General features: G+C 52.5%; 1 protein-coding gene across 3 annotated transcripts; it reads right to left on the bottom strand.

The window, feature by feature from the left end:
• Positions 1-332: 332 nt before the first annotated feature.
• Positions 333-17,371, bottom strand: LOC116953865 (RAC-alpha serine/threonine-protein kinase-like). 3 transcript variants are annotated; one of them, XM_032974140.2, is made up of 14 exons: positions 17,152-17,371; positions 10,523-10,639; positions 9,887-10,012; positions 8,608-8,719; positions 8,208-8,355; positions 7,539-7,670; positions 6,854-6,919; positions 5,892-5,960; positions 5,402-5,527; positions 4,737-4,865; positions 3,831-4,045; positions 2,640-2,727; positions 1,429-1,531; positions 333-1,264 (listed from the first exon to the last, which is right to left on the bottom strand). In XM_032974140.2, the coding sequence occupies exons 2-14, from the start codon at positions 10,566-10,568 to the stop codon at positions 1,185-1,187; spliced, it is 1,440 nt and encodes a 479-aa protein (XP_032830031.1). In that variant the 5' UTR covers positions 10,569-10,639; positions 17,152-17,371; the 3' UTR covers positions 333-1,184. The 3 variants fall into 3 exon arrangements, with proteins under 3 accessions (XP_032830031.1, XP_032830032.1, XP_075908115.1); XM_032974141.2 differs by lacking the exon at positions 17,152-17,371 and adding an exon at positions 16,975-17,145; XM_076052000.1 differs by lacking the exon at positions 17,152-17,371 and adding an exon at positions 12,691-16,883.
• Between the last annotated feature and the right edge of the window lie 2,434 nt (positions 17,372-19,805).

Genomic DNA, 19,805 nt, shown 5'->3' with positions numbered 1-19,805 from the left:
GGGGGCCCGTTGCCACAGTGGTGTTTCTACCAGGGGGCACCTGGCAGAGTATGGAACCCTTGAATGAACAGCAGCGCATCCCCTGCCCTCGACTGTCCCACCCCCCCTTCATCAAGTGCCCCGGAATTCAGAGACAACTTCTTGGGATGCTTGGGAGGCACTGGAGTTCAAGTTGACGAGGTGGCGGCGGACTCGCAAACGCGAAACCTCTCCCACCCCCCACCTCCCGTATGCCGCCATCTCTTCCTTCTGACGGATTCCATCAGCGGTTGCACGGTCGACACCGGAACCCCCCCCCCCACCAAACCCACCCACCACCCCCATCCCGTCTACCCCGCCCCCAACCCAGGGACCGCACCCTCAGTCTCATCAAACTCGCCAAGATTTGCATTGAGTGTGCGGAGGGGCGTGGGAAACCCCCACCACAGTGAGATAGTCGCGCTCGCCTGCTCGATGGGCCCCCCCCCTCCCCCCGGCCCCCCCCCCCACCCCCATGCAGACGACCGTGTGCTAGAATCGCCACTGTGGTTGTGCGAGTGGTGGCTGTGTGGAAGGAGCACAGGAGCGCGGTCGCATCAATGGGAAAGCACGCGGTGTCTTTTTTTGTTGTCGTCGTTTTTGGAAGAACTCGTGTCGCGCACGCTGCCTACCCACACGGCACAAAACCACCGTCGGCTCTGATATTTGTCCACGCGTGCACTCGTGCCACCACCGCCGCCGACATTTCCACAACCCTCGGGGGGGGGGGGGGGAGGGGGGAGGCTCAATTTCCCAGTGCCCACCGGCCAGTTAAAAAAAAAAAGTGCCGTGTGAAAGTAAAAAAACAAAAAATAAAAAAACGAAAATCGAACACAGCCTCGTGCGGACAACCGTGTCCCCCAACGGGCGCCTGGGACGAACCTCCGCGGCAAATGGTGCCACGATAGCCCCCATACCCACCGCGCCCACCTCACCCTCGACTGTCGTCGTCCCCAGGTCGCCCCCTCCCCCCCCTGCCCCCACCAGCTGCTCCCCGTCCGGCACGGCGTGGGTATTTACGGCATTCCGCGATGTCGACGGGGGCGTAGAGGGGAGGGTGGGTCGGTGCGATGGCCGAGTGGGGGCGGGGGGGGGAGTGGGGAAGTGTGGCCGGAGGCGAGGAGCCGGCAAGATCCCGGTGTGCGCGGTGCTGCCGGGCGCCGGCTCTACTGGTTGCCGCTGGCCGAGTAGGAGAACTGGGGGAAGTGGGGTCGCCGCTCGTTGTCGAGGGACTCCATGCTGTCGTCTGCGGAGGTGCGGAGAGGGCAGGGTGGTGGAGGGATTTAGACACATACACGGGTACGGTGGCGGTGGGAGATGTGGTGGTGGTGTTGTCACACTCATAACAGCTGGGCAAGCATAATGTTGAATTAAGTGGCGATAATGGTGGCGATGAAGGTGCTTACTCACATCGGTCTGGCGGCGTGATAGTGATGGTCTGTGCCGTGAACTCCTCGTCGAAATACCGCGTGTCCGTTTCCGACGTCACGTGCGGCTTGAAGGGGGGTGGCAGCTACACGGGGTGGGTGGGGGGGGCGATAGAGCAACACATGCACGTGCCTTCATACGTTTGCGTACGTCCGTCGTGCGTGTCCGAGTACAATACCGAACACGAATGCGTGTGTGTTTACGTGTGGGGAGCGGTAGTGTCGGTGTAGCGCGCTGCGCTGCGAACCTGGACACCCAAGTTAGACTCCCGCCGATGGCCAACGTCAGTAACAATTGTGTGAACTGGTCCTGGGCCTCTCCTAGGTCGACTCAGCCTCAAATGAGTGCAGTGTGTAAAACATCGCCACTGGGGAGACAAAAGCAGCCGGGCGTGGTGCTGGCCACGCACTCACGTGCGGCATGCCGGCCTTAATTCGGTGCTCACTAACAAGTACTTGCCCCAGGTCGTCTGTTAAAGGCTATAAAGAGGGATATTTCTCTTTAAAATGGGCTGTAACCGTAACCTCTACAATATTCATTGAATCTTTATAGTTTTCCTCGTTTATACCGATTTGTACGCAAGTTCCACCTCGTCCGTTTGCGCCCGTCTCATCCGGTTCTACACCGGACAGGCTCCCGTGTGCAGCCAACATCCATGCCTGGTGATCAACGTCAAGAGCCACCCCCCCCCCAGGGGTGCACGGCGAAATGGGGCAACCGCCCCGGGCCCCACGCTCTAGGGGGCCCAGACGCTTTGACGTCACGGTGTCAAGACGTAATACTTCGGCAGGGCCCACGCGGTGAGATTTGCCCCGGGCCCAGCACGCTCACCCCCACCCACTGGCGAAAGTGACCACAACCTGCCCTCCAGAGACATGGTCAGCGACTAGACTATACCGTAAACTATCGAGTGACCCCCCCGTTGCTAGACCCGGCGGTGGGTTCGTGGCCTTCACTTTGCGCTGCTGCGGATGGAGCAGCTTTGGTCGCGTGGCTCGGCAAGACGAGCAGACCGTAAAAATAACAATGATAAATCTGTACCGTACGTCTCATTCTGCACCGTCCAGTTCTGTAGCAAGAGTTTCATTCGTCCGGTCTAGCTCGTTCGAGAGGAGCAATAGCAAGCCGCGATCGATGACGACGACCTAACGCCCGGCCCGCCGCGACCGCACGGTTCTGCCGCCCGCACCGACCTTGCGCTCGTAAACATCCTGCCAGTTGGTGCCGGCAAAGAAGCTGTGCCTCATGATCTCCTTGGCGTCATCAGGTCCTCCTCCGAGCCTGCGCGGCACCGCACACACGCCACACCGAGGGGGTCACCGCACCTCACACACCGAGGGGGGTCACCGCACCTCACACACCGAGGGGGGTCACCGCACCTCACACACTGAGGGGGTCACCGCACCGCACACACCGAGGGGGTCACCGCACACACTCCGCCCTCCGGGGGGGTCACCGCGCCGCAGAACACCGCAAGGTCACCGCACTGCACACGCGCCGCAACGCAAAATAAATACCGGCTACTTGTTCGAGTGGCATCTTCCCCATAACTATCTGGGGCAACGGCAAGTTGTTACAAACCACACCACCAGAGTACGATTCACAACCACTGCTGACAATAAAGAAGAGAGCGATACGTGAACCGGTCCTGCAATCTTGCGTACATATTAGGCAGTTAAATACCGCGTACATATACGTGGTATTTTTGATAACGATTCTTTAAGGGCACTCTATAAATTATCATTATTAATTTGCTCTATGCTGTCTGAATTCACTCGCATACGGTCAGACGCGGGGTGTTGTCCGTGTAGCGATACGTGCTACCTCGGCAAGGCGGCTGTGGTGCGATTTCGCTTTGTGCGCCCACGTTTTGATTGGAAGACATCGACACCCGCATGGAACGAGCGGGACACCTGCCAAGGGTGCAACGTGCAAACAGCAGCCGAGGGCGGAGACAAATGCTCAACCAGCCTTCACAAGTGGGGCACGTTCGTCTCAGGTGTCAGACCCGAGACGATAACTGGAGCAATCCTGCGAGCTGTAAAGTTATTTTTCACAGATGTCCAGTAAGGGGCCGGTTCAGAACGTTACCACAACAATATAAAAACACGATCGAGTGCAAAGTATGAGGAAAGGTAAGCAAATCACTCTTTTTTTTGTTACTATTTTCATTTTAGAAGGTAAAGCCCACCAAACTATTTGCTTCTTTTTTAGAAGAGAGCTGGCCACATAAACGAAGCGGCTCATCAATCACGTGGAAATTTATACAGCAGCTGAATAATGAAGTCCGCCCAACACCTGGACGGCCTCAAACGATGGGCACCCCCATCCATGCCCCCTACGTGGCGACGGCGAGGTCAGGGGCCCCCCCCTCGTGGTGCCACCTCTTTTTGGGGTCCTTGAGCAGCAGGCCGGAGAGCAGGGCCTTGGCGTCGTTGGAGAGCGTCCGCGGGAAGCGGATGTCCTCCATGAGGATGAGCTCAAACAGCTTCTCGTGGTCCTGGTTGTAGAAGGGCAGGCGGCCGCACATCATCTCGTACATGACCACGCCCAGGCCCCACCAGTCCACCGCTCGCCCGTAGTCATTGTCCTCCAGCACCTGGGGCGAGTTGGGGTGGTGGTGGTGGGGAGAGAGGGGTAGAGATAGGAACACACACAGTAAGGCAAGAGTGTTGGGGGGGGGGGGGGGGGTTAAGAAGTAGAGTTTGGGATGCACACACAGTAAGGGGGAGAGGGTTAGGACTGAGGTTATAATTGGGAATAGGGTTACGACTGGAGTTAGGGTTCAGAGGTAGAGTTAGGATTCGCATGCACACCTATACCACAAGAAAGATAATTAGGGTTGGGGTTAGGGGTAGAAGCAGGGACAGACAAATCTGGACTGAAAGACACGGGGGAAAAGGGGACAGATAGACGCGTGGGTAAACAATGCCACGGATACATGAAACATTAATGTACGGGGGACATAAGGCCAATAGAACACTGGGGGACACCGAGACAGACAGACCTTGGGGACATGGCGACACGGAAATAAGGAAGCCCAGAGACATGGGGATGAAGATTCCTCAAGAACACGGCAACCTGATGACACAAGGGACGCGTGCGGACGTGAAAAACATGGAGACACGAGACACAGTTGCATGGTCACACGGAGACACGAGAGTTGCTGGCACAGGAACACGACGACACGAACACAAGTGAGCGGTGACAAGGAGACACAGGGGCAATATAAACTAGGAGAAACAGGCTGTTGGCGGGGGGGGGGGGGAGGGGGGGTTGCAGTAACACACCTCCGGCGCCAGGTACTCGGGGGTGCCACAGAATGTCTTCATGGTGGCGCCGTCCGTGATGCCCTCTTTGCACAGCCCAAAGTCGGTGATCTTAATGTGTCCGTCCTTGTCCAGCATCAGATTCTCAAGCTTCAGCATCGGGAGTTGGGGGGGGGAGGGGTGAAGCGGACGGAGGAGGAGATTGTGAGCAGGTTGCCCAACGGAGAAAGGAATCAGTTTCAGCCCCCTAACTAAAATACAAAAATAAAGTGGGACCAGTTTATTTGATTTAGCTGTAAAAGTAGCGTGGACCCGCGGCACTGCGTCCGGTTTTACTCCGCCTGCTGCTGTGAATCGGGAAAACCTGCCCATCGTGTCCTGGAGACACTGAGCGACCAGACCCAGCAGCGAACACTGCCGCTGTTTCGGTCTTCAAATTCCCCGCCGGCGTGCCGACCTCCGTCCGCTGGCTTAACAACGATTGAAGCGCTTTAATAAAAACGTTGCACGTGTAAGGGCACAATGGCCCTTGTGTCAAGCCACTGCTAGGCGGCAGCGCAGCAAACTCCACCGCTGTCTCGCGTGCCCCAACAGAGCGGTGCGCGGAGCTATCCGTCCAGGAAATCGTCACGATGTCCCAAAGGCCCAAAAGGCCGAGGGACGAGAACGAGGAGGGAGTAGCTCACCTTGAGGTCCCGATAGACGACGTTCTTCTCGGTGTGGAGGTAATCAAGCGCCGATACAATCTCGGCGCCGTAGAACCGCGTGCGCTCTTCCGAGAAGACGCGCTCGCGTGACAGGTGGAAGAACAGCTGTGGGGATGGGCGGCGCAGAGCACAAAGGCACGTAGCACACACTGCAGGATTAGCGCTCGCACACATCACTCGTGCAATACTGTTGGGGGAATTGCTGTTACCGAACTCCTGTGAAGGACAGCACCATGCTCAGCCACATTTGTCTGCCCAGTGCTGATGATTTAATACGGCACCATAAGATCATTTAAGGCCGAATCAATCTAGAAGAGGACACAGAGAACCGTTTAAGATTTTCATCGCTGATCTAGGCCACGAGCACGAAATGAAGGCGAGTCCCCGGGATCGTAGCACAGTGTGGCAGCCGTGCTGCCGCTCCCCAACGACACTCGTACATCAAATGCACGCACACAGGAGCCCTCACCTCCCCGCCGTTGACGTACTCCATGACAAAGCACAGGCGGTCGTGCGTCTGGAAGGAATACTTGAGCGACTGCATGGTGGGGTGGGGTGGGGGGGGAAACCAACAAACAATGAGGGCACGGATACACTGAGGCCCGGGGGGGGGGGGGAAACATTGGACATGAAGGTGTTGCACCCCCACCCCACCGCAGGGATCAAGCCAGCCACGCTGTTCCACAACAGCCACGCTGCACACTCCAGTGGACGTCACTACAGCGTGTTATTGAGAAAAGCACTGCAGTCGTGCTGCAGTGATATCGCTGACAGTGTGCAATGGAAGTCACTCTCGAGCCTTTGATTCTTATCGCTGAAGTGTCACAACAGTTGTGCGGGAGAAAACAGGAAACGGCCAACGTGTGTAGCTACTGGAGAAGAGCCGGTCACTTTGTTTTTTTTTTTAACACTTTCCAACTGTCGGTTGAAAGAGTTCACCCATCAGCTGTCTGTCCTTGTTGTAAAAGGGGGCACACAATGAATGACTCGCCATGAACACAAGTTTAGATTACTGCGCGATTGCACAGGCAGCTTTACAGAATAAAAAACACATATATTTTAATGTTGGACGAGTCCTCGGACACGAAAGCTGCGAGCTCCATGGTGCCAAGATGTTAACTAGCTCGCCTGGTATGCAGGAAGTTGTGGGTTCTTATCCTGACACCTGCTGTATATTTGGAGTTTGCGCCTCTCTCCCCTCCCCGCCCTGGTGAACATGGATTTTTCTCCGAGTCCTCCAGTTTTTCCCTCCACATTTGAATCGACGTGTGTTCAGTGCATGTGGCTGCTATAAATGACCACGTGATAAGCCACTTCGTTGAGCTAACATTTGTGGCCAGGTCGCTTCTGAAAGAGTGCTATACAGCTCAGTGGGCCTGATCTGGTAAAACAAGTTTTGTTTACCGTTTAAATGGTTGAAAGTTTCCATACCGTGAGAAATGGGTGTCGGCAGCTTTGAAGCACGCGGTTCTCCGTGAGAGTGTGCGCCACCTCGTCCTAACGAGCACCCGCACACAGGCGACACCCGTCAACCGCACAACCGGCGGGGACGTCAACAACCGCACGACACGGAAAACATCGAGTCTACAACTGCATGACCTACAAAAGGCAAACAAACTACCCAATTCACACAACAAGACAAGATTCCACGTACAGCCTTTAACAGACTGTTGGGGCAAGCATTGTCCGCGGGCACCTATGAAGGGCGGCACAACACACGCGGGCGGGGGGGGGGGGCAGCACCGTGCCTACTCATTTTAGGCCGAGTCAATCTAGGGGAGACCCAGGACCAGTTCAGACAGTAGTCATTGGTGTTGGCCACGAGCGGGAATCGAACCCTGGTTACCGGGATTGTAGCGCAGCGCACTAACCACTGCGCCACCGCACACTCTCATAGCCACAACATCCGCCAATCGCCACCAAGCGGTTGTGACGTCACCACGGCACTTGTGCCAGGCTATGTGCACGTTAAGGCCACGTGAAGTGTCGGAACGCCCTCCGGCAGGAGGTCACGTGGCAGACCCAGGTGGCACGGGTCGACTGAGATGACTGGCCGATGCACCACCTGTGCCAACTTGCTGTCTTTTAGCCACGCACACGAGCAGACCACGCGCACCTTGGCCACTATGACTTCCTTCTTGAGGATCTTCATGGCGTAGTACTTCCCCGTCGCCTTCTCCCGCACCAGTATCACCTTGCCGAACGTGCCCTTACCCAGCAGCTTCAGGTAGTCGAAGTCGTTCATCGTCTGCCGAATACCAACACAAGACCACGCAGGTCAGCGTGCCAGCGTGCTTCCGAGCTGGTGTACATTTCGGTGTGCTACCGATTGAGCGACCGAGCGAGCACGCTACAGACGGGACCATGTGCAGAAACGTGTGTGTGTGTATGCGCACATGCATGTGCGTTTATGTATTTACGTGTGCCTAGGTGTGCATTCTTACGTGCGCATACTTGCGTGCGCGTGCCTTCAGATACATATATATGCACTCGCGTGCGTGCGCTTGCGTCGGTACGTGAGCATGTGCAGTGTCGACATTCATTAGGCGGCCGTGCTGTTCCCCAATAGTTTGCATGCACGTTGAACTTCTTTCGCGCCGTACGAGGCCAACCACACTAAAAATCGGAGATGCGGGGGAAGGACAACTAAACACAAAAAGTAGTTCTAAAGAAAGGAGTTTTCAAATCGAGTGCATAGCTCCAGTCAGTAGCTTCCTAATGATCTCCCGTAAAGGCCAAATAATAGGGGATCATCGTCTCTGTGCGTACGTGCGTGCGCGCGCACCACGCGTGGCTTGGGCCGTGTGCTGCACGTCTCCATGCCCTCGGTGCACGGGCCTTCGCTGGGTTGGCTTGCCGTCACGTCCATCCTCTCCTCCTCCTGCTGCGCCAGCCGGTCAGCCACCGTCTGTATCGCCCGCATCCACTCCTCCCTGCCACAGAGGCGGTGGGCGGCACGGGGTGAAGCACGCATGCGGAAAACAGGGCGACCGCCCACCCAGTCAGAAACACGGACCGCCAAAAAAACCCCACAAACATCCGAATGCGCAAGCGGGTAAACGCGAGCGCGCGTTCGAGCGAACGAGCACGTGTCATCGTTTGTGCGAGTTGCAACGCGAGGGAGCACGCGAGCGCGTGTGCGAGTCGGTGCACATTTGGAGACGATGAGCGAGCGGGGCGCTTACCGCTCATCGGGCGTGTCGACGTGGAACGTGCGCTCGATGACGGTCGTCCACTGCAGGCAGCGGATGATGAAGGTGTTAGGCCGCGGCCGCTCCGTCTTCATCAGCTGGCACTCTGCGAGCACACGCACGCAGCCACGCAGCCGCGTACCGGTCAGAGGGCGCCTCTTTCCGCCGGCACCACGTGCCACAACATCCGTTCCGGCACGCACGCACGCACACCGGCTGATCGTTTTTACACGCAGATATCCTACGACGGCTGTGAGGGAACCGAATCCCCTCGCTGGCCGGAAGAAGCGACCCCCGCAACTTCGTTCAGTACGGGAACCACGCCCACACGGGATAACCGATACTTCGAAACGACCCGTAGACGATATCCGTCCATCACGCGCTTCTACCTCGGACCTGCGACCCGACACGAACGCGGTAGCAAACACAAAATCCGGTGCGGGCATCGTATCGGCACGACGAAGGCGACCTCTGACGACGATTGCTCTCGTTGTCACTGCACAACGCCGAAGTGCGTATTCATGCACGATGCTGCAAAAGGGATTTGAAAGGGAAACCCAGATGAGGCAGTTGCCAGACACTACCAATGCACATGGGCAGGTATGTAAACCCAGGTCGCTGCCATCCAAAGTTTGCTTAGCAGTGAAAAAAATCAACCAATTTCATGAATTGTCACGACTTCGAGGTGTCCATCAGAGCAAGGATTTTCATCTTCCGCTTCGTTTTGTCTAGAATCGCATTTGTACTCTGCGCCTCACATGCACACTTTGTCTGCGCTGGCCGTGCCCGTTCCATCGATATTGCAAGGCTTCGTTTGCGCCGTGAAGAATGTGTATTTACTCATCTGTGACATCTTGGGAGCAGGAGTCTCGCAGTGGTCAGTGCATTGCGCAAGGAACCTGACGTTAGCCGTGTTCGATTCCCGAACACGGCTAACGTCCGTTGGTGTTATCGGAACCGGTCCTGGGCTCTTATAAATTGAACGAATGTCTGGGCTGTGCAGGAGGACACCGATAGGGAAACATTAATAGATACGTTTAGAAGCAGGTAACAACCACCACCCCCCCTCCGTTGCGATTCCACAAATTGTCACGATACGATTCAAGAAAAATTGTTGTTTTTTTAACCACACATCGCGGTGAATGAATGTCGCACCGCACTAGCGACAGCTGGAGCAAATCGTCCAACCCCAAAAATATTGGGGGGGACTCTGCCTGCGGTTAAGGGCACCGGCGGAAGCGGTTTGGCATCTGGCACAGCGCCGGCAACTCACTAGCCACGGAGAAGTTGTTCAAGGGGTCTTGCTGCTCCGCCACCTGAGGCTTCTCCTTGTAGCCGATGAAGGAGCCGTCTGCCTTGAGAAGGAAGTAACGTGCGCGCCATGTCTTGATGTACTCTCCTGCACGGCGGACAGCGTGGGGAACATGCGCACGCATGAACACGTACACACACGCGAGTCAAGCTCCAGGTTCATCCTCCCCGCATACAATATAATTTCACAATTTGATACAACATCCCCTTTTGCAATAAAAATGATACTCAACAATAAAAATGTATATTTTACCAGGTGAGGCCCACTAAAGCTATGTAGCTCTTTTTCAGACGCGACCTGGCCACAAATGATACCTCGTGTACAAATTTAAAGAAGCCAAACACTGGAAACGTACGTTAATTGTCAAAACGTGGAGAGAAAAACCGGAGGACCCGGAGAAAATTCCACGTGACCACAGGGTCGGGATCAAACCGAAGACCTTCCGTACACCGGGGCGAGGCAGTCGACACCTCGCCCGCCACAATATCAGCTTCCAATACATTTTAAAAACACGCACGCCTTCCATGACCGACATTACGATTTGTAACTTTTCTTCGGGGTGACGTGGGGGTTGTGGATCCCACGGCGCCAACTCACCTCTCTTCTGCAGCCATCCCTCCTTCACGATGCCGACCTCCGTCATGGTTGGTAGGCGCCGGGCCGCGCGGCGACCGCCCCCCCGTCAACGCGCCGTGCCGCCGATCACGCGCAAATCTACAGGTTGGTGGCGGCGCACGAGGCAACAAAACGCCAATGCGGCTATAAAACGACAAAAAAAGCATCAACCGCCATTCGCCACCAAGTGGCGGGGATGTCACCGCGGCGTCGGTGCACTTCCAAGGCCACGTGAATTGTCGAACGCCCGCTGGCAAGGGTCGTCACGGGGATAGACCCAGGTGCCCGTAGATTGACCGAATGAGATAGCTGGTCGATGCACCACCTGTGCCCCGCCTTCGTGTGCCCCCTCGCCGTGTTTTAGCCGCCCTGGTGCGCCGCTCGTCGGTCGCAAGCGTCGCTCCTCTGCCCTCTCGCACACAACCAACCATTGCATCAGCACATACATGCATAGAGAGACCATACATTTTTAAGCGGCTCACCCATGACACATGGTTATCTAGAAGCCCCTCCCATCAGCACTGCCCACTTTAAAAACTGCACACCCACTCAACTCCCAGCCCCACCACCCACAGTTATTGGCCTCACTGCTCTTCACGACGGTGTTGCCTAGCTGTTAAAGGCCCCAACCCTCACTGCCCTGTATCACGCGCTCAAGCAAAAAGCCAGAAAATGTTAAATGTGGAAAAAAAAAATCATGATTTTCACGATTGCTTCAGGAATAAAACGGGACAGACTTTCAGAAACTATACTGGCCAAACCAGGACCTTTGGTAGCTTTACATATATATAAACATACAGTATATGCACACAAACATGTACATTAGGTGTGCAAAGAGGGCACAGCGGTTTGAAGGTTTTATTTTAACTCGAATATCAACCTCACTCAAGGGGGAAATCACAAAATAGTACAAAACTAAATTCTAAGATAAACATCAGGAAAACATACGGTACAATGAAATGCACTTAAGGGAAAGCAATGAGGAAGTAAGCGAGTCTTGCATTCCCTCCGAAACACACGGAGGCTCGAAGTGCACCAGATTGTAACAGGCAAGGCAACCCGTTCAATTGCTGGCTACCGTGGCAGATAATACCCAAACCTAAATCAAAGCTCAACTATTTTTATTTTACCAGGTATGTTCCACCGAGCAGTTTTGAGAAGCAACCTGGCCATCACAAATTATAGCTCAACAAAGTGGCTTATCATAACGTGGAAATTGATCATAGCAAAATAATCCAGAGGCACGTTTTTAAATGTGGATAGAAAAACCGGACCCCGGAGAAACATCCATGTGACTACAGGGAGAGAGAGAGACAAGGCAAACTGCAAAATATACGAGCATCAGGGTCTGGACTGAACCCATGACCTTTTGCATAATAGGCGAGGGAGCTAACATCTTACCACCGTGGCAAACGCGTTCATGTTTGGAGTTTGCGTGTTTCTCTCTGTGGTCACGTGGATTTTTCTCCGGGTCCTCCGGTTTTTCCCCTCCAAATCTAGAATCAACTTAATGCTTTTAAAGTATTTACCTGCTATAAATGTTCCATATAAGCCACTTCATTGAACTATCGTTTGTGGCCAGGTCGCTTCTGAAAAAAATAGCTCAGTGGACCTTACCTGGTGCAATAAAAAAGTTTTTTTTAATCCGACCGATGGCTGTGACAAGTCCTCATTGTTGGACCATCAAAACGATGCGCATGGGGGGTGGGGGGCAGCTTCGTCAGCCAGGGGAGGTGTCCAACAGTTGCCTGGCACTGCCACTCCCCCCTTCAAGCTCACCCATTTCTCCCTCACGTTCCCCAGGACGTGGGAGATACCAAGGGCAGCATATCGAAAGCCGAGCTGCCGAGCTTGAACGAGGCGATTGCAGGTTTTAAATGGGATCCCAGGTGGCTGTTCACCGCCAGTATGAGAATGGCAGCCTAATCTTACGGAAAAGAAGCCGGGGGGGGGGGGGGGTGATGAAAGTAGTCGGATCTGCTGTACATCCAGGATGTTGTGACCATGCACCATCAGCGATGAAACACCACACCGTTAATTGAGAGCCCATGAGCTGCGCATAAACCTCCCAACCTGCTGTTAATACCGATATAAATGATGGCTTGTAGCTCCCAATCGCTCCCGACGATCAACTATTGTTGTGCACTCACCGACATTCAAGTCGCCTAATAAAATTACTTTCCTCGGGTGACCTTGGACAACCTGTGAAAGAGAGAAGGCAATAGGAGACTCGGCCTTGCCCGTGTCCCTCCGCGGATGTTCATCTTTTAGTGGCAGCGGAGGAAAACCACCACCCATTCATTGCCCGCCGTTGCTCGGGATGTGTGCCCACAACAGCCTGGCAACGGTCTAAAAGGAGCAACAGCCGACCGCATAAAAAAAAAAAACACCCGCACACCCAAACACAGGTCACATCAATGACACGGGCAAGGCTTGATCTCCCACTGCCTTCTCTCGTAGGTCTCACACCTGACACCGAATTAAGAAGCGAGAGGACTCAGCAGGTGTCAACTAATATGCCGAAGATAACGGAAGGAAAACTTCAGTGGGTTGGGCTTTTGTTTTAGAACGGACAAAGAAGTAGATGCAAATAGAGGATACGGAGATCAGAGACCCACAGACAAGAGATCTATAGACCAAAATCACTGATAAACTCACACACAGACCCGTAGATTAGGACTGTGGAGATGCCACCAGTGCAGGGCAGGGAGCAGAGGGTGAGATGCGAGGGACAGTGGATGCGAGGAGGCGGCACAGAATACATGTGTGTGGAAATAAAACGTGAGCAGCCAGCCAAGAAGAAGTGAAACTGGACAGCGGTCACACTTTGTAAGGAGTGGGTTGCTAAGGAAAACGCAAGCTACCAGCATTGCAATTGTTTTATAGTGCGATTACTGTACCGGTGACGGGACCGAGACCATCTCCTACGCTCGAGAACCTGGTTTAAAAATCACCGGCGGATAAACAAAAACAGATTCCAACCGAGGATATCCCAGCGGTGCGAGCTCAGCGTCTCCGATGGAAACACTGTGAGCCCGAGGACAGGAAGCCTGAGAGACACGAGAGGTGGGACTGCTGACAAGGCTCAGCTCTGGTGCAGAGTGCGTCAGAGCCAACGAGTGATCTGGCTAGTGCAAAACAACATAATCATGTACGCTGTATAACATAAACTCCGGTATATATTAAGGGTCCTCAGAATACCAGGCTAATTGAAGGGTGCCCCGGTATATCCATATTCCTAAACGGAACTCCGTTACGATCAAATTAAGGCCAGTCACAGCTTGGAATGTTACGAGTGTTCAACAATTAACATTACAACCATCAAAACAAATGGTGTAACATCATTCAAAAAAGGTATGAAGAAATGCTCTAAAAACCATAACCTAAAACTTGCTTTACCTGCAGCCGTCGCAGTACTATGCTGGGGCTGCCGCCTTGGCACGTGCAGTTTCTGCGCAGTGTGGAGCCGCAGTAGCTACGAGCCAGCATCGCTCTGCAGCGTTCTGAAGCTTTGCGGGCGAGGAACTTTCAATATTCAGGAGGTTGCCAAAAAGCCTCGTTACATGCCGGGACACACCACGCATGCCGCGGCTATGCCGTTTCAAGAACAGACTTGACGAGTGTCGTGGTCACACACCAACGATCTGTACCCGCTGCTGTACGAAGTGTCGCTAATGGCCTTGACTGATAAGGCACAACATTGCACAATTCCAAATCGTGCACACTTGGGCGGGGGGGGGGCAGAAGGATGGCGGTAAGACTGTCACAAGATAAACTGTTCTGATGATCATAGGAAACTGAATAACGAGCTGATTTTAGCAAAGGAGGTTTCGACTATTAACTAAAATCGGCAAGATTATATAAAATACAACCGAATATATATTCATGAAAGTTATTTGTTGTTGGCAAGATGGCGTAAATATAAAAGTGTCGTTAAACCCGTCGCCACCCGACAACCATTTATATTTATGCGATCTAACCCAAAAAAACCCTCTATTATGGATACTATTGGTAGCGAAAGCCTCCTACAACATGTTAAACAGAAAATAAATAATTACCATTATACTTGGCATTAGCAGGCTATGAAAGGCAGTGGAAACATGCAGTCATCCAAACTCTGGCAAACAAACCTATAAAAGAAAATAAACTAACAAACGAGGATCAACTACAGTGAAAATGGACAGTGACACGAAAACGATGTGAGAAGATAAGTCGGACGAGGCTTTTCACAGCAAAAACGTAAGACTTTTTTTTGGAAATCGGATTGGATAAAAAGAAAGGTTTAAATGACATATGGTGACAGTATTAACCACTGAAAATTCACCAAAGACGGGCATTAAAAAAGCGAGTGAATGATCTTTAGAAAAAAACAATTGGAAGAACTTTAGAAGGCTTCAAAGTGAGACTTCAAATAAATCCGAGCAAAACAAAAGGCAAGTACAAGTAGATTGAACAGAAATATAATTATTGTAGGGACAACTGCAAAACCTACTAGAATATTACGTGATCAAAAATGAGTAAATAATGAGGAAATAAGGAGAGTAAGAGCAGGATTGAGTATATTGGTCGCGTACGCTTTCAATAATGGACAAAGGTGCCTGACGAATAACGTTCGCAATTTTTCCATGTAAAGCTTTCGTGACTGCAGGGATTCATATTCTTGGTTCTTTCGGTAAAGTCACGTAGAAGGGAAATAATAAAGTAAAAAAAATACAATTCTCACGACGTTTCGGCCACAACGCAAGACAGCGTCTTTCTGACAGTTCCGTTTCTTCGCTTGAGGACGGCTGCTTGCGTTGTGGCCGAAACGTCGTGAGAATTTTATTTTATTATGTTTTATTTTTATTATTTCCCTTCTAAGTGACTTTACCGAAACGTTCGCAATTGTGTGTGTGTATTGCCTATCAGGACATAGGGATCTTAAAATATGGACAACAAATGAGAAGATGTAAAAAGTGCGACAAGCAAGCGTGGAGAGGAATGCTTGGAATTTCAAGAGAAAGTTCAATGCCGAGACGGCCAAATAAAAATTTAAAAAAACACAACACCGAAACGTAAATTGGGCAGGATACATCGCCAAAAAGGTGGTTGGTGGGCAGTAGATGCCGATATCACCGTGCAGTTATTTGGTAGGGACGAGAATTGGCTCGTGTGCCTGAGGTTGTGAGATGCCAGCATCGAGGCCAGCATCGGGCTCGCGCGAGAGAGAGGCAGCGACGGCGTGGTCTTCATCCAGCAGTTGATAGATCGTTGAAGCACAATTACGCAAAACGCCCTCTTGCACGGCGCAGTAACCGTCGTCACACCACGCACGCTCACAAACAACGATTCTGATTGTAAATGGAGATTCTGTTTAACAAACCGCTATGATGGCAACGACACGCAAACACACCCTGCATACGTGCAACCGTTACAACGCACGCACGCGCGCAGCAAAACAAGAATTAGGGTACAACAGTGTTTAAAGCAAGCAGAATAACCACAACAATAATAACAATACAGATGACCAAACCACCCCGGATCGTGCTCAATCTCGTCAGATATCAACAACCTATTTTTCAATTTTACCAGGTCCGCCAAACTATACAACTCTTTTTTTTCAGAAGTGACCTGGCCACAGATGATAGCTCAACGGAGTGGCTTATCATGTGGAAACTTAGAGCAGTAGCCAAATACTCTGAACGAACGTTGACGAGTCTCAACGTGCTAGGGAAAAACCGGAGAAATATCCACGCGACCACGGCGAGAGACACACGCAAACTCCAAATATATACAGCAGGCGTCAGGGTCGGACCCACGACCTCTTGTATACTAGGGCGAGGTAGTTAACATCTTGGAAGCCAAGCAGAGGACTGCGCCTGCAAATTTCTGGGAGGGGTGACTACCACCAAACGTACACACACAGGTTGTTATCTACAGGCTGCTGGGGGTACTAACGTTATCAACAGAGGGTAAAAAAACAATTCCATTATTGTACTGCACTTACATATATGCTCCCGGCGTCTATGGCACCCCCGGCTCACATCAGTGATACCCGAGAACCGGTGACATGGGGTTCCTCCCTTAACTACTAAACACAAACACCACTTATATACAGTACACATTAGTATACACTTTATATACTAAACTATACACTGCTATACTCTACGCGCACTGACCAGCGTGGTGAAGTATGGTCGAAACCCCCCCCCACACAGGCAAGGCGGGTGGGGTGGGCCGGGAGAAGGCCCTAGTGCAGCAGCGAGCGGGTGGATTTTGACAACACAAAGTGCCGTTCTAGAGGGTAAACAGAACAATCAATAACCAGAGCAACACCACCACCACAAGCGTTTAGGGTTTAGCAGAGGCAGGACCCCACCCACAACAGCGCTCTCTCACCCCACACTCACCACCACCACACCACCCTCACCTCACTCGCTCACCTCGCCACTCACCTCAACACCAACGCCCGTGGCGTGAGCCCGCCGAACAGATTAGCGAGCAATTTAAAAGAAGGCACGCAGGGAGACGAGGCGAGAGTCAACTTCCCTCGCGACGGGGATATTTAAAAAAAAATAAACTCCCTCTAAGCCAGAGGGCCCGGCACAAGCAGGCCTCAGGCTTTTTTGTACCGCGGGCAGTGGGAGATGTGTAGAGGCGAGGCCTCCACGTCCGCCTTTGTGTCTCTCTCCGCTCTCCCTCTCTCTCTCTCGCCCGCGCTGCTCCTCGTCTTCCCGCACCGAGCGACGCAGGAGCCGAGGCCGCGAGCACACGCCGACGAGGAGAAGGACGAGGTGGAGGAGGCTGAGATGTAAGAGGAGGGCCGCCTCCGCGCCCTCGCGGAGCCGAAATCTCGCGAGACTCCGCGCCTCCTCTCGCGAGATTTATACCCCCCCCCCGTCTCCCCAACGGCCGCCGCGACGTATTGTTAATATTCATGCACGCGCGTCACGCAGGCTAATTAGAATATGTTAATGATGTGCAATGATGGAGTTTGCCATGCCGTGTTGTTCTATGTTAATGAGGAAGCCGGCTGCGTTTGTTGATGTGCCTGCTGGCTTACGTTGGATGCAAATGTGGTTAATAATTATTATTTAGAGCGAGATGTTAACTACCTCGCCTGGTATGCAGGAGGTCGTGGGTTCGATCCAGACCCTGACTCCTGCTGTATATTCAAGATATTAAAAATAAAGATTGTGTATTTAGAGTTTGCGTGTCTCTCTCATCATTACGGTGGCTATGAGATGTTAACTACCTCGCCTGGTATGAAGGAGATCGTGGGTTCGATCCCTACCCTGAATCCTGCTGTATATTTGGAGTTTGCGTGTCTCTCTCATCATCACCACAGTGGCTATGAGATGTTAACTACCTCGCCTGGTATACATGAGGTCGTGGCTTCTATCCCAACCCTGATGGCCTACTGCTGCTGTATATTTGGAGTTTGCAGTGTCTCTCTCTCCCCGTGCCCGCGTGGAGTATTTGTCTCCTGCTAAACATTTACACACGTGCCGATGATGACGACAAGCCACTTCGTTGAGCTATCATTTGTGATAGTCAGGGTCGCTTCTGTAAAAGATCTGCATAGTAGCTCAGTGGGGCCTAGACCTGGTAAAACATGTTTAAAAATGTTTAAAGTTTTAGATGTCAGTGGTGCACAAGCAATGCTCACAAAATAAACCTCTTAACCCAGCCGTCAATGTACATTTTTTTTTTAAATATGCACTATTTTCATTCAAATGAGCGATCCACCGCGAGATGTAAACGAGTCAAGCCTGGTGCTGGGAGTGAGTGTTCGTTCGTGCGTGTGGGCATTTAAATGCGGTACGGGAGGACGTGGAGCTGAGTGGACTTGCCGATGACTGGTACCAGCGGTGTCAAGATCGACCTCTGTGAAGGAGGAGGCTCGTGAAGGACGCTGCTGCTGCTGTTAGAGGCACTCGTCCTCCAGCAACAACAGAGGGCAGAGAGGTTCGACACTCACAACAATGAGTGGAGTGGCAGGCGGATAAAATACAGCAATATTGGTAGAATAGGGCGGACAGCTGGTGTGGATCTACCGGTCATCTCAGCCAGCCCATGGCAACTGCTGGGTCTGCCCCGAAACCTCCTGCACCTAGCCTGGCACAGCAGGGGGTACAGCTGGTGTGCATCTACCGGTCATCTCAGTCATTCGACCCATGGCACCTGCTGGGTCTGTCCCGTGACCTCCTGCACCTAGCCTGGCACAGTAGAGGGGTACAGCTGATGTGCATCTACCGGTCAACCCATGGCACCTGCTGGGTCTGTCCCGAGACATCCTCCTGTCAGCAGCGAGCCTTCGACACTTCACGTGGCCTCAAAGTGCACCTAGCCTGGCACGGGCGCCGTGGTGACGTCACCTAGTGGCGAATGGTCGGATATTGGTATTGTGCATTTAAATATACTGTCGATTTCTCGGTTCCGACTTGCGAACAGTCCGACTTACGAACGGGTCTCAAAGGAACAAATTGCGTTCGTAAGTCGATGACTGTGCGAACTCCACCTTACCGTCACCTGCGCACAAACTGACTTTAAACAAACTCCATCTCCCAGCGTTTACCCCCCCCCATCCCCACCTTGGCTGTTGCTCCGTTGTTAGTCTCAACCACAGGCCACCGTCCCTTAGAAAGTGCCGCGTCCCAAGGGGCCGTCCATAAATGACGTCACGCGATTTTGGACGATTTTTGACCCCCCCCCCCCCTTCGTCACACGGCGTCACAAAAAATCAGACCCCCCTCAAATATGACGTCACAAAGCTCTGCCCCCCCCCTAAAAAACACACATGCTTCAAATCGCTTTAAACTATTGTCATTGTAGTGCGTATTTAATGTGCCGCTGCACTCTGATGTTGTGGGAGAAAACATTTATCAAACAGCCTATTTAATTAAGTAGAACGTGTTGTTTATATTTAATTAAAGTTGCGCATTTTTATGTGACGTCACATTTCTCAAATACCCCCCCCTCTCGTCACACATCGTCACAAATGTCTGACCCCCCCTCCCCCCCAGGTGCGTGACGTCATTTATGGACGGCCCCCAAGCGTGCAATGTCCACTTTGTCATTACTCTTTGGTTCTATTCGGTAAAGTCACGTAGGTAAAAAATCAAACAACAAAAATCACGAACGACTACAAAAATCACGAACGGCTACTCGAGTAGCCGTTCGTGATTTTTGTTTTACCTCCGTGACTTTACCGAATAGAACCAAAGAGTATTGATCCTTGCAGACACGAAAGCTTCATATCTACACTTTGTTATTCGCAAGTCAA

This window comes from Petromyzon marinus, chromosome 53, assembly GCF_048934315.1.
Source record: "Petromyzon marinus isolate PM22_M1 ecotype Great Lakes invasive population chromosome 53, UKy_Petmar_22M1.pri1.0, whole genome shotgun sequence".
Lineage (NCBI taxonomy): Eukaryota > Metazoa > Chordata > Hyperoartia > Petromyzontiformes > Petromyzontidae > Petromyzon > Petromyzon marinus.
This window is presented reverse-complemented; position numbering and strand designations above follow the sequence as displayed.